The sequence below is a fragment of the Apis cerana genome, linkage group LG11 (genome assembly GCF_029169275.1).
Source record: "Apis cerana isolate GH-2021 linkage group LG11, AcerK_1.0, whole genome shotgun sequence".
NCBI lineage: Eukaryota > Metazoa > Arthropoda > Insecta > Hymenoptera > Apidae > Apis > Apis cerana.
The window spans coordinates 1,738,440-1,761,992 of record NC_083862.1 but is presented as its reverse complement, the minus strand read 5'-3'; the positions used below and the strand labels follow the sequence as shown (position 1 = coordinate 1,761,992).

The 23,553-nt window shown below is 42.8% G+C and overlaps 1 protein-coding gene across 3 annotated transcripts in view; it reads right to left on the bottom strand.

The window, feature by feature from the left end:
- Positions 1–1,596: 1,596 nt before the first annotated feature.
- Positions 1,597–23,553, bottom strand: part of LOC107997155 (homeobox protein caupolican) — a 34,451-nt gene continuing 12,494 nt past the window's right edge. Inside the window, exons 2-6 of one of the 3 annotated variants that reach the window (XM_062081309.1) lie at positions 16,626–17,120; positions 13,058–13,173; positions 2,994–3,298; positions 1,989–2,909; positions 1,597–1,883 (exon numbers count right to left, since the gene is read on the bottom strand). In XM_062081309.1, coding sequence (XP_061937293.1) covers positions 1,999–2,909; positions 2,994–3,298; positions 13,058–13,173; positions 16,626–17,120 — 1,827 coding nt within the window. In that variant the 3' untranslated portion in view covers positions 1,597–1,883; positions 1,989–1,998. Of the gene's footprint in view, positions 2,910–2,993; positions 3,299–13,057; positions 13,174–16,625; positions 17,121–22,480; positions 22,500–23,553 lie in introns of those variants that run through there. The other 2 variants (XM_062081310.1, XM_062081311.1) reach the window with 2 other exon arrangements.

The following is a 23,553-nucleotide window of genomic DNA, read 5'->3' as shown; positions in this document are numbered from 1 at the left end:
ATCGAGTTCTTTACCTGCTCGTAGATTCCATTTTATTTGAATATATCTTGAAAGCGTAAAATAAAAATACGAAATTACCCGTTTCTCCGCCGAGAGGAGAAACGAAATCTTACCCGAGGAAAAAATTTATCTTCTCACGCGGATCGCGCGTGGCTGCAATGAGGGGACAGGATGATCGATCAGGGGAGGTGGTGGATCTAGGAAGAGAGAGAAAGAAGAATGAATCAAGACCTCGTAGACCTGTTTTTTTTTTCTTTTTTCTTTTTTATAATGATTCGTTTATTGCGAAAGGACACAGTCTGCAAGCCATCTGCCAATGTGGCATCGGCGAGCTCGCGTGAAATTTTGGACACGAATGACTAAAAGGTGATGGCGATCGTTCACTCTCGACATGACATGATATGTTGACAGTCGCTGCGCCCCTGCGGCTGTCGCCCCTCTCTCTCCAACTCGTCCGACGAGGAGACGCACGCTCTCATTCGCTCTCACGCGTATGTATAGTACGTATACATATATATATATTTCTGGGAGGAAAGGTGGGGCACGCACACCACACCCTGTTTCGTCGCGGGGCGCAACGCGAGTTTCCGATAAATTCAGATTACGAACGGAGACTCGAGCACGTTGAGGGAGGGGGTTAGAATAAAAATAGAAATAAAAGTAAAAAAAAAATGTAAACGAGGAACGCAACGATTTCTCCAACGATTTCGTCCTACTCGCGAGGAATAAATAAATAATACTTATGAGAACGGAGAAATACGGGCACGAGTGTAAATTTCTTTTTTTTTCTTTTTTTTTTTTCTTTTTTTTCAATTTGAAACATTGTCCCGCGCTCGGCCTCCGTAATCTGTCACATTAAATCCAAACGATCCATACCTCGTCATGATCGACAAGAGCCGACGTGTGAATCGATAATTCGTCGTAAACATTGCGATAACAATAATAATAATAATAATAATAATAATAATAATAATAATAATCCATAATAATAATCCATAATAATAATTAATCAAAATAATAATAATCCATAATAATAATTAATCGAAATAATAATAATAATAATAATAATAATAATAATCGTCGTCGTTAGTATGAATTATGATCTCCAATATTATAATAATAATATCGTACCTACTCTACATACAATACATACACTGGCCGGACGCTCTCTACTGGGCCCTCTCTACTATTTACAAACGCATAAATAATTATTAATTATTATCGTGTATTTATATATATAGTATTCTTTATGTATAATATTACCTGTCGTAAGTAGACACACGCCTAGGATAGTGCGTCTCTTCGTTTTTTTTCTTTTCTTTATTTTTCCTGTTTTTTTTTTAAACCGCGATTTTTTTTTTTTTTACGTCGCGACGCTGCTCTAACGGAAGTGATAAAGTGGTTCCTACGATTCCTCCATTTTCTTTCCTTTTTTTTTTCTTTTTTCCTTTCATTTCCTCTCGTCGGTTCTCTTCTTCTTCTTCTTCTTCTTCTTCTTCTTCTTCAACACGCGTACTCTCGTATTCGAGGGCGGGGAGAAAGCTCGCAACGAAGGAAGATAGAGGGAGCAGGAATTGGGCGAATTTCGAGAGGCTGTTTTCCGTTTCAACGCGATAATCGTGACAATTAAACCTGTAAATAGTTTCGCTTTTGAAAGAAAAATTGAAAAATTTTCTTGTCGGTACGCAGAATCTAGACACTCGTGGGACTCCTCCGCAGAGAAAGAAAGGAACGAAGACGAAATCTCGCGGGGTGAGAGGGTAAGCGAAACGAGGGGGCGGGGAAGAAAACGGACTAAGAACGGTGGAAGCGGATCGAGGGTCTCAAGGGCAGTTACATCGTCGTTCCGACTCGTTCGTATATCGTTTCCAGTCAACTGTACACTAATTACAAGGATCATAGTCTCTGATTATTATTGTCATCCACACCACACAACGCCTGCGCGGCGAAACTTATTTAATATTAAAGTCCGTGATCGTCACACTCACCCGTTCGTAATCACACTCGGCCGGGTGACTTGAGCTCCTGCGTGGACGACAGGCTCGGGTGAGGGGACTGATCCGACCCACCCGAGGACGCCGTGGACGAGGACGAGGGAGATAGGCCAGATGTCGCTGTGGTGAGGAGCACAGCGCCACCTGGAGCAGTGCTGCCACCGTTGATCGAGAAAGGTTTGCCACTGGCCGACACGGCTGACGCGGACGACGTCAGTATGCTGGGCGCCGTGGAGGGGGGCATGACGCCGCTCAGTCCGCCCAAGGTTCTCGAGTAAGTCTCCAGCAGAGACATGTCGCCCGAGCCGAGATGGGAGGCCCCGTACAGGTTGCGGTAGAAATCCGGGTGATGTCGGACAAATTGCGTCCCGGAGTGCATCGCGAGCGGGTGATGAGGCGGCAGACGACTGGCCAAAGGGCTCATCAACTTGCCCCCACCTCCGCCCCCGCCTGCCACTCCTCCGCCAGCTCCGCCGCTTCCGCCGTAAGGTGACGAGAGGCCTGTCATAGTGGTCGGTATCGGGCTCTGCTGCTCGCCATCTTTGCTCGCCATGTCTGCCAGAGACCAGATCCTCGGTTTCGTGGTTACGCCGCTGCCCGTCGAGGACGCTGTCGTGCTCGGCGGCACGTGGTGACTGCTAGGTGGCGTGCTCTCGGGAGACGGGTGGCGCAACAGTCGGCCGTGAGAGGAGGCGAGATAGGCGGGATGCTGCAGCTGCAGAGGGTGTCTGGGAGGTTCTCTTTGGTCGTAGAGGCATTCCGGGCTGTCTGGGCCGCTGTCTGCTCGGGATTCGCTCCACTCGCTCTCGGTTCTCCCCTGGACACCCGTGGAACCGCCGCTGGTGCCGAGCAGGTCCATCCGGTGCGCCGGCCGCTCGCCGTCCTCGCTCGATCCGGTTCCAGAGTCTTTCGAGTCTGCGGCAGAGGAGCGGAGTTTTGCTTTCGGTGAGAGAAGAAGGTTCGATGCTTCTGCGTTTCGAGAAATTATTAGCCACTTACCTAGCCGATCTTTCTCGTCCACGCTCTTCCTTCCACTGTCGTCGTCCTCGTTATTGTTATCCTCGTCCTCGACCCTGTTCCTCGGCTCCCACGTCATCTTGTTCTCCTTCTTCAGGCGTCTCCGCGCGTTCGCGAACCACGTGGACACTTGGGTCAGAGTCATCTTCGTGATGATTGCTAACATGATCTTCTCGCCCTTCGTTGGATAAGGATTCTTCTTATGATCGTTCAGCCAGGCCTTCAACGTGCTCGTCGTCTCTCGCGTCGCGTTCTTTCGTCTGGCCCCGTTCAGGTCCATCCCATAACTGAAACGATACGAATCAGCCACGCGTCAAGTTATATCTTTCCTTGATTTACAACGATTTTAACCCCAGCATCGCTATTAGTGCAAAGTGCGTCGGAAAATTAATATTTTTCGCTACTCTTTTTTCAACTCCACTTCGTGGTTAAGCTTTCCAACGAAACGGATAGCCGCTCGATCATCCTTTTATTAAAAACTTTCCACGTCGGCCGTTCTCGTGGCACGTGACCCAGCCGTAAAGCCAAGGTGCACGCGAGTCTCGATACGTTACTCGAGCCAGTTGGACGCAACAAAGAGGACACGTTGAACCGCAAGTGGGAGGAGGGGGACAAAGAAGAGGAGGAGGAGGAGGAGGAGGAAGAAGGCTCCGGTGGAAGCTCGTGTCGGGAAACTTATCCAATCGTGAGGCTCGTTACGCCTTCCCCTACAGTTTGGTATAAAAGTCCAAGGAGTCCTGCTCGGTTAGAGGAACGATATAAGCGGGTAGCTACTACTTTCATCCCAAGAGCAGATCTCTATCTAACGGTTTAAGCTCCTTCCTTCCATTCCAGAGGAGTGGAGGAGACTGGAAACGAGAGTGGAACGAGCGATCCTCTCTCTTACCCCCTCGAAACGCTTCGCCCACGGAGAGACCCCTGGGATCCCATTACTAAAAGACTAACCCTTATCAAAGATTAAACTTCGGTATAACTGCTGAATCGACGGGATCGAAATTAAATTTTCCAGCGGCGAGCGCGGCTGGGAGATGCTTACTCCCTCTTCCACCCCTCTTCTCCGTTTCCCCCCCTTCTTTCTTCCTTTGCAGAGCACAGTTGAGCTTTTTCCCTTGTTCCATCCCCTTAGCGACATCTCGACATCCTTTCTAAAGTTTCGATCTTGTTTTTTTTTTTTAGATGCCCTTCCTTGGAGATGTAAGTTTCGTATTATTCGATAGTTAAAATAGTTTTTATTTCGATCGAAGTAATTATTCGTTACTGTATATCCAATAATAAATATGGACGAGACGGAACACGGAAGTGCACCTTGGTGATGGCCGTGACGGGTGGCCGCCATTATCGAGCTTTATTTCCACCCTCTTTTGTTCCAGGAAGAACAGGGATGAAAGGAGAAACGTGTGTGGACTGACGTTCCTGGTGTCGAGGGGGTTGGGGAGGATGAGATGGGAAATTAATAAAACTGTCACTTATCTACCCTTCCCCGAGGCAGGCCTACACAACCTATCTTCTCTTCCATCTCTCCTCTCCCTGTATTCTTTCCGATTGTTTCTCTCTCTCTCTCTGTTTTTCACACGAGGGATTCGCAACAGCTGAAAGGAGGCGCTAAACATTTCAATTTGACGTCGCGTGGATGAGAATCTACATCGTAGATGTTTTTATCCGGCTTGGATAATGGTATTTGGAAGAGAGGAATAAAAATATTTGCGCGAAAAATATTTTCTCGACCGTATCGGTACGGTTAATTCGAAAATAACAACTTGTTTTTATTTTGACAATAAAAATATTGCGACACGTAAAACATTTTGGTACAACGGACGAAATAACGATTTATATTTGCCTAAAATAATTGATACTTTCGCAACCTCGACCGAGAAACATTAAGAAAAAACGTTAAAATAAAATAGAACGATACTCGATTCACGACATTTCCCAGAGCATCCACATATATCCCATCCATCCGAACCGCGTTCCCGTGGAACGCTCGCGAAAGAGAATGAGAAACGGCGAAGTAGGAAGAAGGGGGTGGAGGTGGCGACGCCAGGATCGCGCGGCGTACCGGTGAAACAGAGAGGTACAGGAAGATAGCAAAGTGGCACGGAGGAGGGAGAAAGGGAGACGGAATACGATGGCTTAACCCCCGGTCTGTTTGCGAGGAGCAAATGGCGTTCTGCAGTTATTTTAAAATTCAACCGGGTGGCAGGGGGTGCGGATCGGATTAAAAAATCAGAGTGGAAGCTTGTTTCTCATGATAACAGCCCAGCCGGCTCCCGAGAGCGGGAACTGCTGCTTTCTACCGATTCCGTCTCTCCCTGCCAGCGCTGCCACCCCACTACTCTTTTGTCGAGCGCCTCTATCTCTCCGCCTCTTCCGCGTCCATCCGTCTCTTCCTCTTTCTCTTTCTCTTTCGACCGTTTCTCTGTTTCCTTTTCCTCGCGCGGCGCACCACCGCGTCCCAACTTTTCTCTCCCAATCTGTCTCTATACGACCGCACCGTGGGCGCGCGGGAGGGGGGAGAGGCACACACAGTTAAATACGGCCGATGTGTATAAGCGTTATACCGTTCCTGGTCGCAGATAGAGACGTCGTACAGATATATACAAATCGCGTTATATACGCGTATATAGGCGCAGCTATGATCGGCTTTTTTCCTCCTTTTCCGCTAGGGGCGCGCGTCAACGCGCTCGTGTTTCCATGGCGATCGCTAATCGGAACGGGATCCTTTGTATTTCTCGCTCCCACTCGAAGCTTTCCGCGTTTTAAAAAAGGAACATTCTAACATTCGGTGAAATTTACCTTCGAACAGAAACAATCTTCGAGATACATTTTTCTCTAATCTAGGGATCCCTGGATCTAATTAATCTTTATTCCTCCTCTACGTTTGCTTTTATTTTTAACCAAATCGTAGAGAGCTGTACGCACACTTTTTAGAATCTAGGGATCCCTAGATTAGAAGACATCTAATTTTCCATATATTTCGAAGCACGGGGATCGGGCATTTTTAAAAGGGGCGGAAGCTACACCCCTCGAAAGAACGATCCGACCGAATCAACCATTAAAACCCGCCGAAACGACCATTTCTCGCGACCCTTCAACCGCACCGCGGTTACCGTAAACGCGTTTGTCATGGCGTAGCCTTTAACGGGGATAAGAACAGAGGGTTGAGTGACCAGTTCGAAACGAGGCAGGTGTGCGGAGACACGAACGACTCCGCCCCTCGTTACCGCTCGTAACTAGGGGTGCTATCCAACTTCTTTTTTCCCCCCTCTGTTCTCCCGTTACCAACCCCTTCCACGCCACCCTTAAACCTCTATCGCCGACGCACACGTTTCACAGGTATGGGGCTTCCCGCGCTTTATCAACGAAGAAGGTGCAGCCATTTCGGTGGAGTCGCCATCTTTACTCGCCAAGTTACTCGCGTGCACGCATACGTGGTGAACCCTAGCACGCGTTCAGTCGGCCAGAAGGCAGGATACCTGCGTCTCGTGGTCGCTTTCGGTTTAATCAACCGCGAAGCCACGCCAACCTTCTGCGGCCCCTTTCATCCGCCCGCCTCCGCCCTTTCCGTGGTCAGACGGGGTATATCGACTACATCGATCTTTCTCTTTTCTCACATTATCGATTATCGATCCTCCAGAATTCTCGAATAAACCGAGAGTAAAAATTATTAAAAATTGCTTAATTCTCCTTTCAAATCAAATTACTCCTCCCTCAAATTACTTTTTCGTCTCTCTGGAGACGATGCCATCGCTCTGAATCGCGCCAACAGAGAGAGAGACAATTAGCAACACGTTTGGCAGAATAGAATAGGTGACAGTCGGTTGTTCCACATCCAACTTTATTACCAGTTGCTCGCAAACGTGACGTGACAGATCGATCGTGAACTCGCTGTTTGCGCGTGTGCACACGCGTAAATACACAGGGCAGATTTCTAGGTAGCAAGTTTGAAGGGAAAACACGGCCTCCCCCTCTCGCCGACCAAGATTATACAATCTCTCTCCCTTTCCTCCTCCTCCTCCTCTCTCTCTTTGCACCGGGTTTATATAAAATGATACACGGTTCGCTACTTTGTCACACGATCGCTTAAATCCATCACGAGGCGCGGCGATTAAAGCCGCTGAATTATCGTCGGCAGCGCCGCCCCTCTCTGTTATGGCTAACCAACAGCGAAAATACAAAAGGCTGGCCTGCTTGGCTGCGAGGAGAGAAGAGAGGGCTAATAAGGGGGGAATTTTAATTTTTATGTACAGAGAGGCCCAAAAAAAGAATTGAAGAATATGTATGCTATAGATTTTTCCCAAGTTATTCTCTTAGACGTCGATCCCATTGGGGCTAAGGAGGGAGAGGGATCGTTTAAAAAAAGGGCAACCTTGCAAAAACCACCCCTCAGAGGGAGTCAACCGGGTCATTAAACGGTCGTACATCATACGTGGCACGTCCTGAAAACCCTCATTAGGCTCGTATACCTCCGGTTCGGGGCCCGGATATGGGCCTCCCTTTCACGAGGGAACTGGGTATGAATTTGTTAATTGAAGTCGAAGAAATTTCATAGTGTACGTTTGTATCCGTGTGATACGTATATTTTTGAGATTTGAGAAGTTTGGCAATGGACAATATGTTTGGGTCGATTCGTAGGATTAGGGGAATAATAATTAATAAAATAAACGGAATAGAAATAAACCTCTTGCAATAATTCAATTTCCTTGAAACGCGATTAGACGAGGGATGTACGACTTTCAGTCGTATCGATTATCGAATTTTCTGAACGGCCGCCAACCAATGAGCTACAAGTTAATTTCGACTTAGAATCAACCTAAACTGTGTAGACGCTTTAGAAAACAAGATTAAATAGATTTCAGCGCATTGTTGCACGTTCTACACGGATAGAACAAGGATCTATGTGTCGAATCTTGTTAGATAGTCGACCGTAGAATGGATCAGAAACATGGAATAATTCCATGTAATTCTATTTGTCGAAGCCTCTGAAAAGGATCGAGAACGTTAAAATCGAATAAGCGATTTTGTCACCTCTAATTCTGACAATTAAGTAAATTGAATTAGCAGTTCTAATAACTGTGCGCAATCCTCACTTTCTTAGTTTTCACAGAACAGAAAATCATCTTTCAATAGATAAATTATTCGAATTCTTTTCCTCTTTTTGAAGAATTTTCTTCCCTTTACGCAAAACAATATCGATAAGATTGTTCAGACTTGTACGAAAATAAAATCATATAACAATAGAGGAGACCAAGATACGTTTCCGTGTAAAAATGTTCAATAATCTTATCGAATCTTGCCGTGAGAAAGGAAGCCGAGGCTATCGGTGAAAATCAATTCGACTAAGAGCCAATTGCCGTCGTGGGCAAATAAAGGTCCCCCAAGTAATAACTCGTCAAACAGAATGGGAAATCGATATAAAAATGTAACATCGAATTAAAAAGAATTGTAACGTAACGTATACACAATTTTCACGATTCCTTAAAAATTAAGAGAAAGAAGGAAGCGGCAAATAAATAAATAGATCAACGAAAGAAATCCGTCTGTTCACTAACAAAGTACAAATTCCAAACGCTTTCAGAAAAACGCAAGTTCCTTTCCTTCCTCGCAGCAACTCCGTTTCGACGGTAATCTTAACGAGCGCGAACGTCCCTCTCCCCTCCCCTCCCCTGGCCAAGCGTCGAGCGATCATTAAGATTCGCGGATCGTCGCGACGTCCTTAAAGCGCCCGTGAAGCGCGTGCCTTCGACACATCGGTCGTTGTACGGACACACTTAATAATACGTGTGTTTGATCGAGGGTGGGGGGCGAGGAGGGGGCCGAAGCCGGACATAGGAGCCGTACAAGCAGCCGTGTTCGTACAACCAGTGGCTGCCCGGTTGTGTTTCTTATTGTTTACCCTATATGTCCCCGGAAGCAGGGCCAATCCGCCGGAAAGACGGGACCGTTAACCCGCACGATCCCGAGACCTCGCGGCCGTGCATTCCAACTCTGCATTATTGGCTTTTTGTATGCTTATGCCGCTTATGTTAAAGCGGCCGATGGTGCAGGCTACGGCCTATACGGCGTGCGTATATTCGATTTTCATTTTCTTCTTTTCTCGCTTAGCTTGCTAGCTTCGAATTTGTTTCGCTCATCTTTATTACGGACGGACAGAAGATACTGTCTGCGACACCGTTTTCGTTTTTGTGCACGTATTGGTGCGTATTTCGATTCTGTTTAGCGAACGAGAAAACGTAGGTCGAATAATTAATCCAAGCGAATTGAATCGAACTGAACATCGCCGATTCGAATGAATAAAGATTGATTATTATTTGAGCAGCTGGGAAAAAATTAAGAAGCTCGAGAACGGATTTCATTTTCCACGAGAAAAAGGTTAATTACCACGGATATTAGTCGACATTATTAGTTATGAATTTATGACAGACGCGTTTGAATTTTAATTTTAATTGGCCTCATCTGCTACTCGGTTGCATTAACGAGTTGGAACTTGTTGTTCGTCGAGGGTTGCACGCGCACAGGGGGAGGGTATAAATAGGTAAAGTATCTTCGAGCGTGGCTTGCACGCTCAAAAGTTGAAAAATTTCGCATCGTAGAAATAAATCTCGTCCATACAAATACAAATACAGGTTTCGACAAGTATCTTTTTCTAATCCGCTTATTTTAAGTAAGAAAAGACCGCACTTTTGGAATTTATCCACGTGCAAGAGTCTAGAAAATTAATTTCGTGTATTATTTGTAAAAATTCGCCAGTTGCATTGTAATGCGTTGTAACACGTACGTAAAAAAAAAAAACGTAACGTAACAAAACAATTTGCTTTTAACTTCTTAAAAAGCAAACAATCAGGCGGAATAATAAATAAAATTTTACCTCGACATTTTAAAATATCACGATGCGAAAAAAGGGGGAGGGGGGGGAAGATTGGCAATTGTTTGTTCCGCTCGCGCGGAAACGAAATCGAAGGTGGGAAATTAGCGCCGTTTAATAGCACGTTGAATTATTGGCGAGTGTTTCGATGACGGTGCAAATATGTCGTCGAGGAAAATTGATTTCAATAATATCGCGTTAAATTTGAATTCGATTAGTCAGGTAACGGCGCGGCTATCTTCACGTATCGATACGTTGTTTGCATTAATCAGCGTATTAATTCTTGTGGGGCAAATGTCCGGTGAAAAACCGAACGAAGAAACGTGGAAGATTGGCGTCGAACCGAATTACGCGCCCGAATCGTGTAACAATCAATCGAGAAGGAAATTTAAACACGTATGCATATTTCGTGAACGTGTCGTTTCGACGTCGAACGAAGTTTATTACGTGAACCGTTTCGATAATTTTTCGACAATGTGGAAGTAAATCTAACCTTTGATTGAATTATTTTAAAAATAATTAAATCGAAAGCATATATTGGTGATACGATTGTTTTATGAATTTGAGGAGGATTCTCAATTAATAATGCAACATTAAATCGATTTTTTTCACTTCATTTTATTCTTCCTCTAGTAATTTTATTCATAGTAATTCTTCGCTTATTTGCATTACATTTAACCGGATCTTCAAATCCACTAGGATCAAATTATAACAATTATAAAATTTCATTTCATCCTTATTTTTCGATTAAAGATTTATTAGGATTTTATATTATTTTATTTATTTTCATAATAATTAATTTTCAATATCCATACTACTTAGGAGATCCAGATAACTTTAAAATTGCTAATCCTATAAATACACCTACTCACATTAAACCAGAATGATATTTTTTATTTGCTTATTCAATCTTACGTGCAATTCCAAACAAACTTGGCGGAGTAATTGGATTAGTTATATCAATTTTAATTTTGTATATTACTATTTTATGCAATAAATTAATAAATAATAAATTTAATTTATTTTAAAAATAATTAAACGGAACTCGGAATTACTTTTCCCGTGTTCGCGTTATCTCATCCGTGTATAACTCGAATTTTATTTTCTTAAATCACTCACGTATCACGTATCGATTCTACCAATTTTCGGAATAACATTAAGAGATAAAAAAAAAATCTCTCATTTAACTCTAAAATCTTCGATAAAATTAATATATAAAAAAATCGTAATTCATAGACAAGGGATCTCGAGGGACAGGTGCATCCCCGGATCTTCCGGCAATTGTTATCGCGCGGAGGAGTCTCGGTTCCGGTGTGGACCGGCGGTAGGTCTCCTCCAAAGGAAGACCCGGTGCGCGAACCGACCAGAGCGAATGGATGCTAAGCAAGCTGTAGTACCCGATCGCTTCCTTGCATACGAAGCAGTCTCCGCCGGAAGTGCGTCACGCGGCAACAGTGTAGATTCCACGAGATTGACAGCGAGAGAGAGAGAGAGAGAGAGAGAGAGAGAGAGAGAGAGAGAGAGAACGACGTCGTCGACTCGTCACCGGGACGTTGGATAATACCTACGTGACCGAGGATCGCGTTTCCACGGGCCAGATAACGAGACGCGGCAATGATTGATCGAGACCACTGATATAAGCAGGATGTTTCATCTTCTGCAACGTTATCGCTCGCCTTAAAAAAACACCGCTGCCGCAACGCGTTAACAAGTGTAGCTAGGCGGTTTACAAAGTAAGCTCGTTCCAAGTTTGTTGAAGCAAGCTCTCGTAATTATGAAAATTAAAACAAGAATACGATTACGGTTGATAATACGTATTACGGAAGAAAAGTATAATATACATTTTGATCGTAAATATAACGTATTTTATTTTTACATTATATAGATAGATTAATTAATTGAATTAGAAATGAGCGTTTTCATATTTTGCGATATAACTCGTGTCGATATCCCGAGTCAACAATCGTTTCCCACTTTTCTAATTGTTTATAATTAGCGAGTCGTAAAAAGCAAGTTTACAAATCGCTCGCGGTACTCACGCACGGTTTAGCATCCGTGCACGCGTTCCAACGACGAGAGCCGCGATAACGGTACACGATAACGAGACTCGTTGTAGGGAGAGGGAAAAAAAGAGACGAAGGAAAAATTGAAAAATTCAGGAAACTCAGATTAGACCGATTAATCATCGGCAGAGTTCGAGGCACTCCACTATTCCGAATATCCGTAATCTCGCCCGGCGCCGATAAATACGATTCCGACTTATCTTGCGGGTAAGACCTTTCACCGGTCGCATCGTGACACGCGTTGACCGATTCGAGGAGCGCGAGAATAAAAACGCCCAAGGCGACAGTCCCGGGTCAACGGAGCGCTAATTTATTGGAATGTTTATGTGTTTCTCTGTCGAGCGTTATCGGAGCTTAAGCGCGTGAGACTCGACATCGCGAGCAAAAGAAATATATACAACGCTAGTTCGAATGCACGTGAAAGGGGAGAATCCTCCGTTTCGCGTGAAGACAGGAGCGGTTCAAGATTCGATACCTCGAATCGAAATGCAATTATTGAGATAACGGGCAGAAAAACTTTCCAAGCCACTTTTGTCTCTTCGACTTTGTTCCTGACAATAACGCGAAAGAAAATGCGAATATGTTAACTTGCGTTGATGAAAATTCGAGGAGGGGGGAGAAAACACCATCGACGTTACTTTTAAAAAAACGTATGACTTGAGAAATAATTATCCTGTTACGTACTTTCAGATTCGTTGGAAGCAACGTTTCATTGTGTGTCGTTTAGAACGTGGCTATCGCTGCACGAAATGTACGATACTTTGGAAACGTTTCGACTAGGCGTCGTTGCTTTAAATACGCGGTATTTCTTTTTAAATCGTCCATAAAGATCCCCTAATTGTCGAAAGTGATACAACCCATTTGAAATTTGTCACGGACGTTACTTTCTCGGAGAAACGTAGATTTCTCGAACGAAGAATAACTCGTCTATTTTATTTCGTTTTTATTATCTCGAGTAAGAAAATAATAAGATGATATATATATATATATATATGTACACAGAGTGTTCCAATATTCGTAGAGAGATAAAGAAATCGAAAATTTTCTTGGTTAGTTGTATCATGATAATTAGGACACGCTGCGTAAGATAAAAGAATTATTGAAATGTATTGAAAACTCACCCATTGAAGGGATAACTAGCGAAGGCCGCATCATAGGGATGGTACACGGAAGGATAAGGCCATGCTGCCGCGGCTCCAGCCCCAAGATTTTCCGCCTTCAGATCGAGGCCAGCAGCCTGTAACCGATTATACTTGTTAATATAGCAACGTCTCGCGTGATTAATTATCGCAGCTGAAAAAGACGAATTCCACGATTGCTCGAGGTTTTCGTTTCGATCTAGAACACTCGACAAATACACCATTTATTCGTTGTTGACTTAACAATTCGAAACCAAATGTTGAGGATACGAAATTTTAACTTTACGTCCTTCGTGAAGTAACGAAGGAAATAAAAAAGGACAGCTAACGAAAGACGAAAAAGGACACTAAAAATTTATGGCGCGATATTACTCTCGCTTCACTGGGTTCAAGAGCAATTCCAGTGGTGGGGATAAGAGGTTCCAACGCACGCGAATAATATGTCGTAATTACACAACGAACGAAACAAACGGTTACTTTTAAAATGTGCGCCATTCAACGACGAAATAATCATCAAAATCGATTAATTTTGCAAAAATGGATATCTTCTCGATATTATAACGTTTCTATTAGTTTTCGCGTTTGTTCCGTTAAACGATAGAGAAAAAAAACATTCGACTAGCTTGATGAACGGAAATACCCACTTTTATAAGAACACGACGCAATTAAGCAACGCCACTGCGATCGATTAACAATTCATCGATTGTAATGAGAAAAATAGCTGACAAAGCACCAATAATAATAATTAGAATCGATGCGTGCCAGTTTTGTTTGTTACTGTTATATCAAGTCAATATTTAAATCATCAATTGATAGAATAATAGAACTATAGAACCCCTCCTCTCATCTAAGGCTCGATTTAAAACGTTTCTTCCATCTCTCTCTTTCTGCCTCGCTTTTTTCGTATGCATTTAATCTTGTATTAATGGCATTAATTATACATTGTGTTTCGAATGACGTAGTCATTGTTGAACTGGCGTAATTAGCACTCGAAAATAGTGAACAGGGGCCAGAGTTCAATCAAGAATTCAACATCGTTTATTTGAAACTCTTTGAAAACCGTTGCTCGATCCGTGTAATTTTCGAGTGTTTAAACTGAACTCAAAAGCGGACGAGAAATATTCTAAAATCCAAGCGTTTAATTACACGTGTTTACTAGTAACCAAAATTATTGCATCTTTCATCATCGAACTTTTATATTATTCTAATTTTATAATTCGATCGACGTCATTTTACATCGATATCTAAAATTTTCGAAATTATTTAACACTTTAATTTTGCAACGATCAGTTTCGCGGATTTAAAATTCCAATTTCCATATTTCTATTTCTATTCATTGTACTGATAAAAAAGATTAAAAGAAAAAAGAATCCCATAACCTATAACCCTCTTTCGACTTATATAACCTCAAACTTATCAACGAGACCAGAAAATCGAAAAAATTGTACGTAAAGATCGTTATCGTTAAAAACGTTACCAAATAAGTACCAGAATCTTGTTAATATCGAAGGTGTTCTGTTACGTGGATCAACCTGTATATGTAATATGCAATCCGGTTACGAGGAGAGGCCCCACTCTATACGTCCGGCCTTTAAGCTCGATCATAAAGAGCGACGATAACAAGCTTGCCCCGGCGACGGCTCGAACACGACAGTGTCCCACTGTTACGGCAGGACGGATTCATAAATTTACGCTTCGCGGCTATTTTCTTCGCGTATACGCTTTGTGTGTGGTCCGATAACCTCTCTGGGCCCGACGAATACACGCGATTGCCTATCCCAAATCGCAGCGCTTCTCTTTTCTCTTGCTCGCATATTAACATCGCAGAACTTTTCGCCGCGATAACATCTCGATTATTATAGAACGTCTCGCGAGCATATATACTAAAACAAGCGTGTACGTGTTTCTTTATCCTAACGGTCGGGAAGAAAAATTCGACTCGACGCACGCCTCGTGAACGATATAGGAAATAAAGCTATGAGAAATAGACGCGAGAGGGCGTTTCGGTAGTGGACGGATAGAATCGTGGATTGCTGGCTAGGATATTCGAATACGTATTTTCTCTAACTTTTCTATAGAACATAAGCGGGACTGGATAGTTCATAGAGAAACTATTTAATGTGAATTTATAGAATATTTATAGAATAAATGTGTTTGAACGTGGAGTGAATGTTAGGTGAAAATACGATGGAAGGAGAAAATGGTGGCGGGTTAGAATTAGGCAACTTATAAATTCGCTATCGTTTAGATGAAAATTTCGTTTGCTCGAAATTCGTTGATCGAAGTATCGAGTAAAGATAAGCGGCGTATTGGTACAAATGTTATTATAGTTACGATAAAATATATCATAAATCAAATCATTAGATGGCGACATCGACCTACGTCAAGTAAAGTTGGAAATTTCAAACCCTTATCTAACCACGACATGACATTCGATATATCCTTACTTCGCATTCCATTGACTTTATTTATCATTTCATCGATCATCGGATTAGGAAAATAGGAATAGGCGAAATATTTGGAATAAAAATTCGCAAAAGATCCACGAAGTCAATTCACGGCGATGGTAATAAACTCGAAAGTATCTTCGAACGACCGTGGATGCAATAAAGTGAATTTTTAAGGTTCGGTGAAACGCCTGTATGAACATCGGGCGTGCATCGCATTGACGTTTATTACGCGGGAACAGTCGCGCGAGCCATGATAGCATAATTAAACAATGCACGGCGAAATCGGGAAAGTACGCACCACCGAGCTATTAAGATCAAATGGATGAAGTTTAGAGAATAATTTATTCGACGGCCATTATTTAACACAATCCTTAATTGACGGTAATTTTTTTCAAAAATCAACCATCCCCATTTAACGATACGTTTATCAAATAAAATCCCTTTTCACGAGTTCCAATAGTGGACAAAAGTTACCTTTCAATAATATTTCTGAATTTAAACAATGAAAGTCATAAACAACTTGTTTTTACGTATTCTTAATTTTTATTATCAAAAAAAATTTAAGCATTTTATTTGAAATTCCAACAACTAGTTGTACAGAACGAGAGGCAAATTTTTTCGCTATTGGAAAATAATCATTTTTATTCATCATCTCGAAAATCCCTTTTCACGAGTTCCAATAGTGGACAAAAGTTACCTTTCAATAATATTTCTGAATTTAAACAATGAAAGTCATAAACAACTTGTTTTTACGTATTCTTAATTTTTAATATAAAAAAAAAATTTAAGCATTTCATTTGAAATTCCAACAACTAGTTGTACAGAACGAGAGGCAAATTTTTTCGCTATTGGAAAATAATCATACAACAATTTTTATTCTTCATCTCGAAAATCCATTTTCACGAGTTCCAATAGTGGACAAAAGTTACCTTCCAATAATATTTCTGAATTTAAACAATGAAAGTCATAAACAAATTTAAGCATTTCATTTGAAATTCCAACAACTAGTTGTACAGAACGAGAGGCAAATTTTGGAAAATAATCATGAAACGATTTTTATTCTCTCGTTCATCTCGATAATATCCAACTCGTTAACTCACCGTAGGTGTATAGAAGGGCGCCTGCTCGGCCCCCAGGCTTGGAAAATAGGCGGCCATGCCCTCGGAGGCGGCGGCGGCGGCTGCAGCCGCGTACGGCGCGCTGTACATGGAAAGCGCGGCCGTCGGTAGCGCGCCGAGCCGTTGATAACCGCCGATAAGCTCGTATTGGCAGGAGCACACGGTCTGGCCCGTGAGGGGGTCCGTGAAGATCGGTCTCCCCGTGTCGCAGCATCGCCCCGTCGGCGTTGGGCCACCGGTCGTCGGAGGCGGATGACCCTGCGACGGGCTGACCGACGTGGTTGGACTGCCAGGCGGCCTCACAACCGCGCTGGTCACCGCCATCCTCGCGTTCGACAGGCCGGCAGCTACTCCCAGGGGATGATTCGTGGCAGTGCCCGCTACGCTGACCAACGACGAACCGCCTGCGCTCAGGATCGCGCCGGACACCGGCGAGGCCGAAGAAGACGTCAGCGACGAACTCACTGTCACAGGACACTGGAAAAGCATATGGATTGAGAAATAGATGTATCGAAATGTAAATGGTTAAAATAAGCGAGGATCGCTCGAAAATGTTTTCGTGATATTAATTTATCGAACGAGATAATTATCATTGACGATAAAAAGTGTTTATAGAAATTACACTTGACAGTCGAATTGATTTCACTATAAATAGATGTTGCGTAATTCGTATTCAATACAGATCATGCGTGATATCCGTTTAAAAAATAACGTATAAAGAAAAGTTTTAGGATACACATAGCGTTTGCTCGATACACATTGTAATATCAAACAATAAATATGTTTCTAGATAAAAATATTTCTTAGCTTCGAGAGAAACACAGCGTCTTATTATATTTACCAAACAACAGCCGGTTACGTGATCGATGGCGTACATGCCCGGTGTCTCGAACATTCGTTCTTTACATATCGTAATCTAAACAGGAGATACATTCTTGGCCGAATGATATTTGCATTGCGTTGTATCGGTATCGAGCCGTGCTTCGAAAGGGGGGAAGAGGACAACTTGCGTATCTTAATGAAAACAAGATGTTGTACGCGTCTTTCGACAAAATCGTTTTCGAAAACGAGAAGCTTAAACAACGACGCGTTACATCGACACTGTTTGCTTGAAAATTCCCGGCGACTCGCTCCTTTCTTTTCCCTCTCTCGCTCTTTCTCTCGGCAAACAACCCTGGTCGGGAGGAGTATACACGTTTACGTTACCGTGGGTCACCCACTCTCCGTGGATCCCTCTCTTTACCTTTTCTCGCGTTACACGCTAACTGCTCCTCTTTTTCCCGCAATTTTTTATAGCGGGAGGTTAACGTTTACCTCCAGCTCTTGACCCATTCGTGGTCAGATTTACGTTCGTCGTTACAACGACACGAATGACCGACCGCGTGTACCAGGTGCGAGGAATCGTCGTCCGTTCGCGCCGCCATGACAGTATTTATGCGTTCTCGCGAATATAAGTTCGGGAGACATCGACTATGTTCGGCAATAATCGTTCTTGGGCACAGTGAAGCGAACAATTTCGTCAAATGTTTCGCCTTTCTTTAACGGTTATTTTCTTATAACGGTACAATTGGCAAAAGCAAGGTTCTAAATATTCTATTAACGAAAAAGTTTAAAAAATATTTTCGACATTATCGTGCTTACTTTTTGATTCGTTCACTTTATAGAGAGAGCGAAAGAAAAAAGATGGTTCGATTATTGCCTGACGCGAAAAAATGTAGAGATTCGTTGGACCAAACTAACCTCAGAACGTGATCGTGAATGATTTTACGTCTTATCGTTAAGATATCACTCCAAATACCGTTGACCGGCTACAAAATCCGAAAACTTGTAATCGATCATGTTTTCGCGTTTGTAGACACTCGTTCGACACTACCATACACGTCACGTCTCGCTCTTATGACCGTACGCGACTGGGTACACATATAGGGGAGGCATATTAACATAGGAGAAGTTTGCTTTTCGTGGATGCTACCGGTATCACCGTCGAAGATTCGCTGACAACGTCGGGAGACTCGGACGTTTTAATCGTCACTCGATCTCGAGCCGTGTTACACGTTCTCCAATTGCACGGATTGCACGCGAAGTGAAGCGGATCGCGAGCTTCCCATTTTGCTGGAGAGATCAACGTTGCGCTCTGCCAGCAACTCGTTAAGAGGGAATTAATGGTCGTTGATCGAAGGGAAAATTGATCGAATCACGTTATGAAATGGTTCACGAGGTAAACTGCGAAAGATATCTCGTTGCAGATCCGGTTGGATTTAAACGTTTCTCGAAACGGACCGGTGGATTTGCTGATACGCGAATCAGATTGCAAGGCAAGATTAGAGAGACAGTGTTCTATGTATCCTAGAAATTATTACAAATTATATCAAATGTTCTTGAATTTGGCCAACTTCTCCAAGAAACATGCATTTAATTTATCCAACGTTATCTGAACACAATAATAAACGATGTAAAATTTCCATATTAATCGAACAACTTTCTCTCGACAAACGTGTATATAAAATGTAGCACCGAAAATTGCAATGCAAGTCTAAAAAGTATATCGAAAAATCGAAAAAAAAATTTTTAATTTTCATAATATTCATAATATATCAATAATTGAGAAAACAAATTTATATCAAATAAATCGATGTATTTATTCTATCGTCTATATTATCTTAAAAATTATTATTTTATATTTTCCTTCCGTACAGAAGTAAAAGAATCATTTTGTGAAATATTTATTCAATACAAGTTTACGACCGCAAACATAAATACGAAATTCGAGCTTCTTTATCTCTACGACTATATAAGAAATGACGGTTGGCGAGAAACGAAAAGTTCGAGAGAGAGCGAACATTTCAAGAAATTTAAAATATATCACTCGTTAAATTCAAGAATGATTCTTCCACGGCAATATTCCAAGCACATTATTCGTAACGAATAAATACTATATCACGATTTTGCTACATCGTGTATGCGAAACACACTACTACCAAACGTATCCACTTAACCCAATATATCCCTAGCGCGCAGTCTCCAGGGAACTTCCGTTAAACACACACCTGCCAACGCGATTGTTTCCGATTTACGAAACAATAAACGCCTCCAGTGGCACGTTCGATGCCGATAATCGGCGACAGCCAACGGTAGAGCAGCTGCGCTACGAACCACACCCAGAAAGAAAGAGAGGCGACGATCATCCTAAAAGGACTTTTCCAACAACAGTGTGAAAAGGCAGAGGAGCAACTGTTAAGTCGAGGCCACGAACGAGGTCCCCTCCCTTTCCATTCTCGGCAAGGTAAACCGAAAATCAGGCCCGTGCACATAATACCAGGGGGTCCTCATTAATTCCATATCAAACAGCACGGCTAAATAGATTAGCGGGTTGAGTGGCTTTCGCGCGGCGGAGCCTAAACAAACCTCCGGCGTGTGGAACCGTCCCTATTCGCCCGTTCTCTTCATCCATCCATCCGTCGAACATATTGCCGAAAGGCAGAGAGAGAGAGAGAGATAGCGCGCTGCGAGCGTGCATTGTGTTCGAGGACGAAAAACGTGACCCGCCGCGTATTATGGCGTATCGAGAGCGGCGTTAATGCGTGTCCCGGTTACGCTTTTCCGTTTGACGCTTCCAACTGCCTGCCTAGCGGAATAACAACGCGATGATCACGATCCACAGCGCTGGTTTAAATTCGATATAGAGGAATATATATATATATTGGGAGCATGCTATCCTTCTTTCCTGCCACGTTTCAGTTTTTAGTAATTGGCGCGCGCGCGCATGGATTGTAATCTAGTCAGGCTTACACCGGTTGATATTTTAATCGCGACCGCGATGATCGATTGACACACTGTTTTGCGATTTATATATTTGTTCCTCTCTACATCGATTCGAGAAAATTTCGTTAAAAATCGACCCGTACAAGAATCTATCCAAGTTTTATTTCGTACGTACACGTTATATTTTTCATTTTCGCGAGTCTATAAATATCACGAATTTATTTTATTACTAATAACATTTAAAATTTATCCCACTTTCGCATAAATTTCGAAGCTCGACATTTGCACGGATCCTGGAACAACTACTCCACACCACACTTCGAAAGACAAGATTCGGTACGTCCCCGTATACAACCGAAGACAGAAGGAAGAGTGTGCGCGGGGCGGCAGATATACTGCTATGCAGCCGTTCTCACCAAGAATCGTAAGAATCCTCGACGAGGAGAGGATGGAGAGGACGGTATAAGAATGCGCTTCGGGGCTCGGGATCGGGCAAGGGGTTAAACGACGAAGCGTGTTGCCGAGTGTCCACGGCCACGGCCCATAATTCAGTCCTCCACGGTCCTCCACGGGGAAAGAAGAAGCGGCCGCCAGTCCCTGAGTTACTCGACGCGATCGCATCGAAGTGAGTCCCGATGCACCGCGCAACCGTGTGCGCGCAGGACTATATCACACCCAGCGTGCCTCGCGCGGACTACGGTTTCGCCTCTGGTTCGTCGCCTTTAAAGTAGCGTTCGAGGTAGCCGCTCCACGGTTGTATCCTTGTCCTCGAGTTCATCGAAGGTTGACTACCGCGAAGGGCGATAATTATTCGTGCGCCGGGGCATCGATATATCGAGGCATTAGCCCGATAGGATGGCTCGTTTGTTCCACGACGATGCTAATTGCCGGAGCCACGATTCCTTCCCCGGGATTCGCGCAGCTCTAAAGGGAAACGGAAGCTGCGAGAACAGCGTATCGGGGATGTATTACGATACGATTGCTACGCGCAAATGTTCTTGGTACGTTGCCCTGTCTACGCGTTGAGAAAGAATTTTAGTATAGGTTGAAGATCGATTTAAAGTATTTTTAAAGCGTTGAGACAGAGATGGAATTATTTGTGACAAGATTGAATCGATAATTGATGTTTGACTGAAAATAATTGATTTTAGATTTTCCGTTTAATTTTTCTGTTAAAATTAATGCTATATATATACAAGTTGGTAATTTTGGGGTTGATTAAAAATTCTAGAAAAATTCATTAATATATCTATTTTTAGATTAGAATAATTAAGAGTTCGAAAAATGATTATGCAAATTGCATATTTTTAACTATTCCGCGATATAATAATCAGAATGAATACCTTTGTGCGTCATTACTGTGTTAAATAACCGAAGAAACATAGCTTATTGACTGGCTACACTGATAAATGTTTGGTTAAATGGTTTAAAAATAAATTATCACGACGATAAATGAATAAACATAAAAATAAAATGTATTGAATATAAAAAAAAAAGTCAAGCATCGTAACAAACGTTAATTGTTAGTTATTAGTTATACAATAGTTGCTTGTGAGATAAGATTAACAATTTTAATTGAAATATAAATGTATAAAAAAATACAAGAAAAATAATTAACTCGATTCTTCTACTTTTATTATTACTATATTTCTCTTTACATCGATAGAACAATTATTCGACTAATAACAAATATTCTCGTCCCAAGCTGTACTACAATTCCTTCGATGTACAAAAACTATCCAATAATACCATTAGAAATTAGCCGTATCGACGCGAAAAGGGCAAAAGGAGGGTTCGCGGAAGGCCGAGGAAACGTATGACACCTCGTGCGCGCAGAAAATTCTTCGCGATTCCGTTCATGGGCAAGGCTGGCTCTAACCACGGCGCATACCTGCCTCATAGGACCCCTCGAAAAACCTATACATCTCGCATAACTCTCTTCCTCTCTCGAGAGTGGATGATCGATAGACGTCCGATCCCAACTAAGGAAAAAAACTGGAAGTCCTCGGGTGGAAACGGTCGTGGTGGAACGAATGGCTCGCTGCGCGATCGAGAGAAACCAGTAAGTGACTTACACACTCGCTTCTTCCCTCGAATCGTGTGTTGCGCAGAGAGAGATCAGCCCCCGGTGTACACGCGTTTTATGACGCGATTTATATGCACGATGTAACAGTCGCGTCGACGTGGGAACACGGTTACGTCGCGATCTCGTGTCGTTCCTTTCTTCTGCGCGACCCGACAAGAACTGTCCTACTCCCCACCCTTCGTTCTACGTTCCGAGCCGGGGAGAGAGAGACGGTCAGGGGCCAAGGGGGGAAAGGCACGCGATCGCGATGCTAGAGATTGACCAATGGGTTTTTTTGGCGCTGCTCGCGGTTCGCCTCGCGGCCTGCCTTCGAATTTATTGCGTATCCATATTCAGAGGGACAATCGTTCGCTCTAACGCATTCATCGTCGCTCTCGTGCCGCTCGTCCGTGCTTTTCCGCGAACGAAAGGGGAATGGAAAAGGAAAGAGGAAAAATATTTATTTAATTGTAAATTTACGATTCTTGCTTGGTAGAACTATAATGTGTCTAAATATACAGAGATAAATAACGAAAGCAACACATTAAGTTTGAATAAAAAGTAATATTGATTTTAATAATTACAAAGATACGAGTCTATTGATTTTTTCACCATAATTCTAATTTCAGATGAGGAGGTTTATCCTTCAATTTACTTTTTAAGTAAAATTCGAGTCCTATTTTATCTTTGCCAATGCAGAGATGCCGTAGAGAATGATAGCAAAAGACGAAGGGATAGAATTCAAGCATTTAAAGAAATATATCGATTCGAAACTAAATCACTCGCTTCGCTGTGTCCAAGGAAGAAGACTCTAGAGAATTATATCCAAGAATACGTGTAACGAACGAATATACGTAATATACACCGATCGTTTCATCGATTTTTCTCTGAAAAGAAATCTAAAAAGCACCAGATGCAATCCTCAAGACGAACGAACGAAAGCATTTGCAGAAAAAATTCTTAAAAAATCGTGACTAACTGCGCAATCGGTTAAAACGACGTCTCGTAGAAAAAGAGAGAGTATTTCAAGCGGATGGAGAACGTTCCGTTGGATCTGTACGAGGATCCACAGGAGCAACGAGG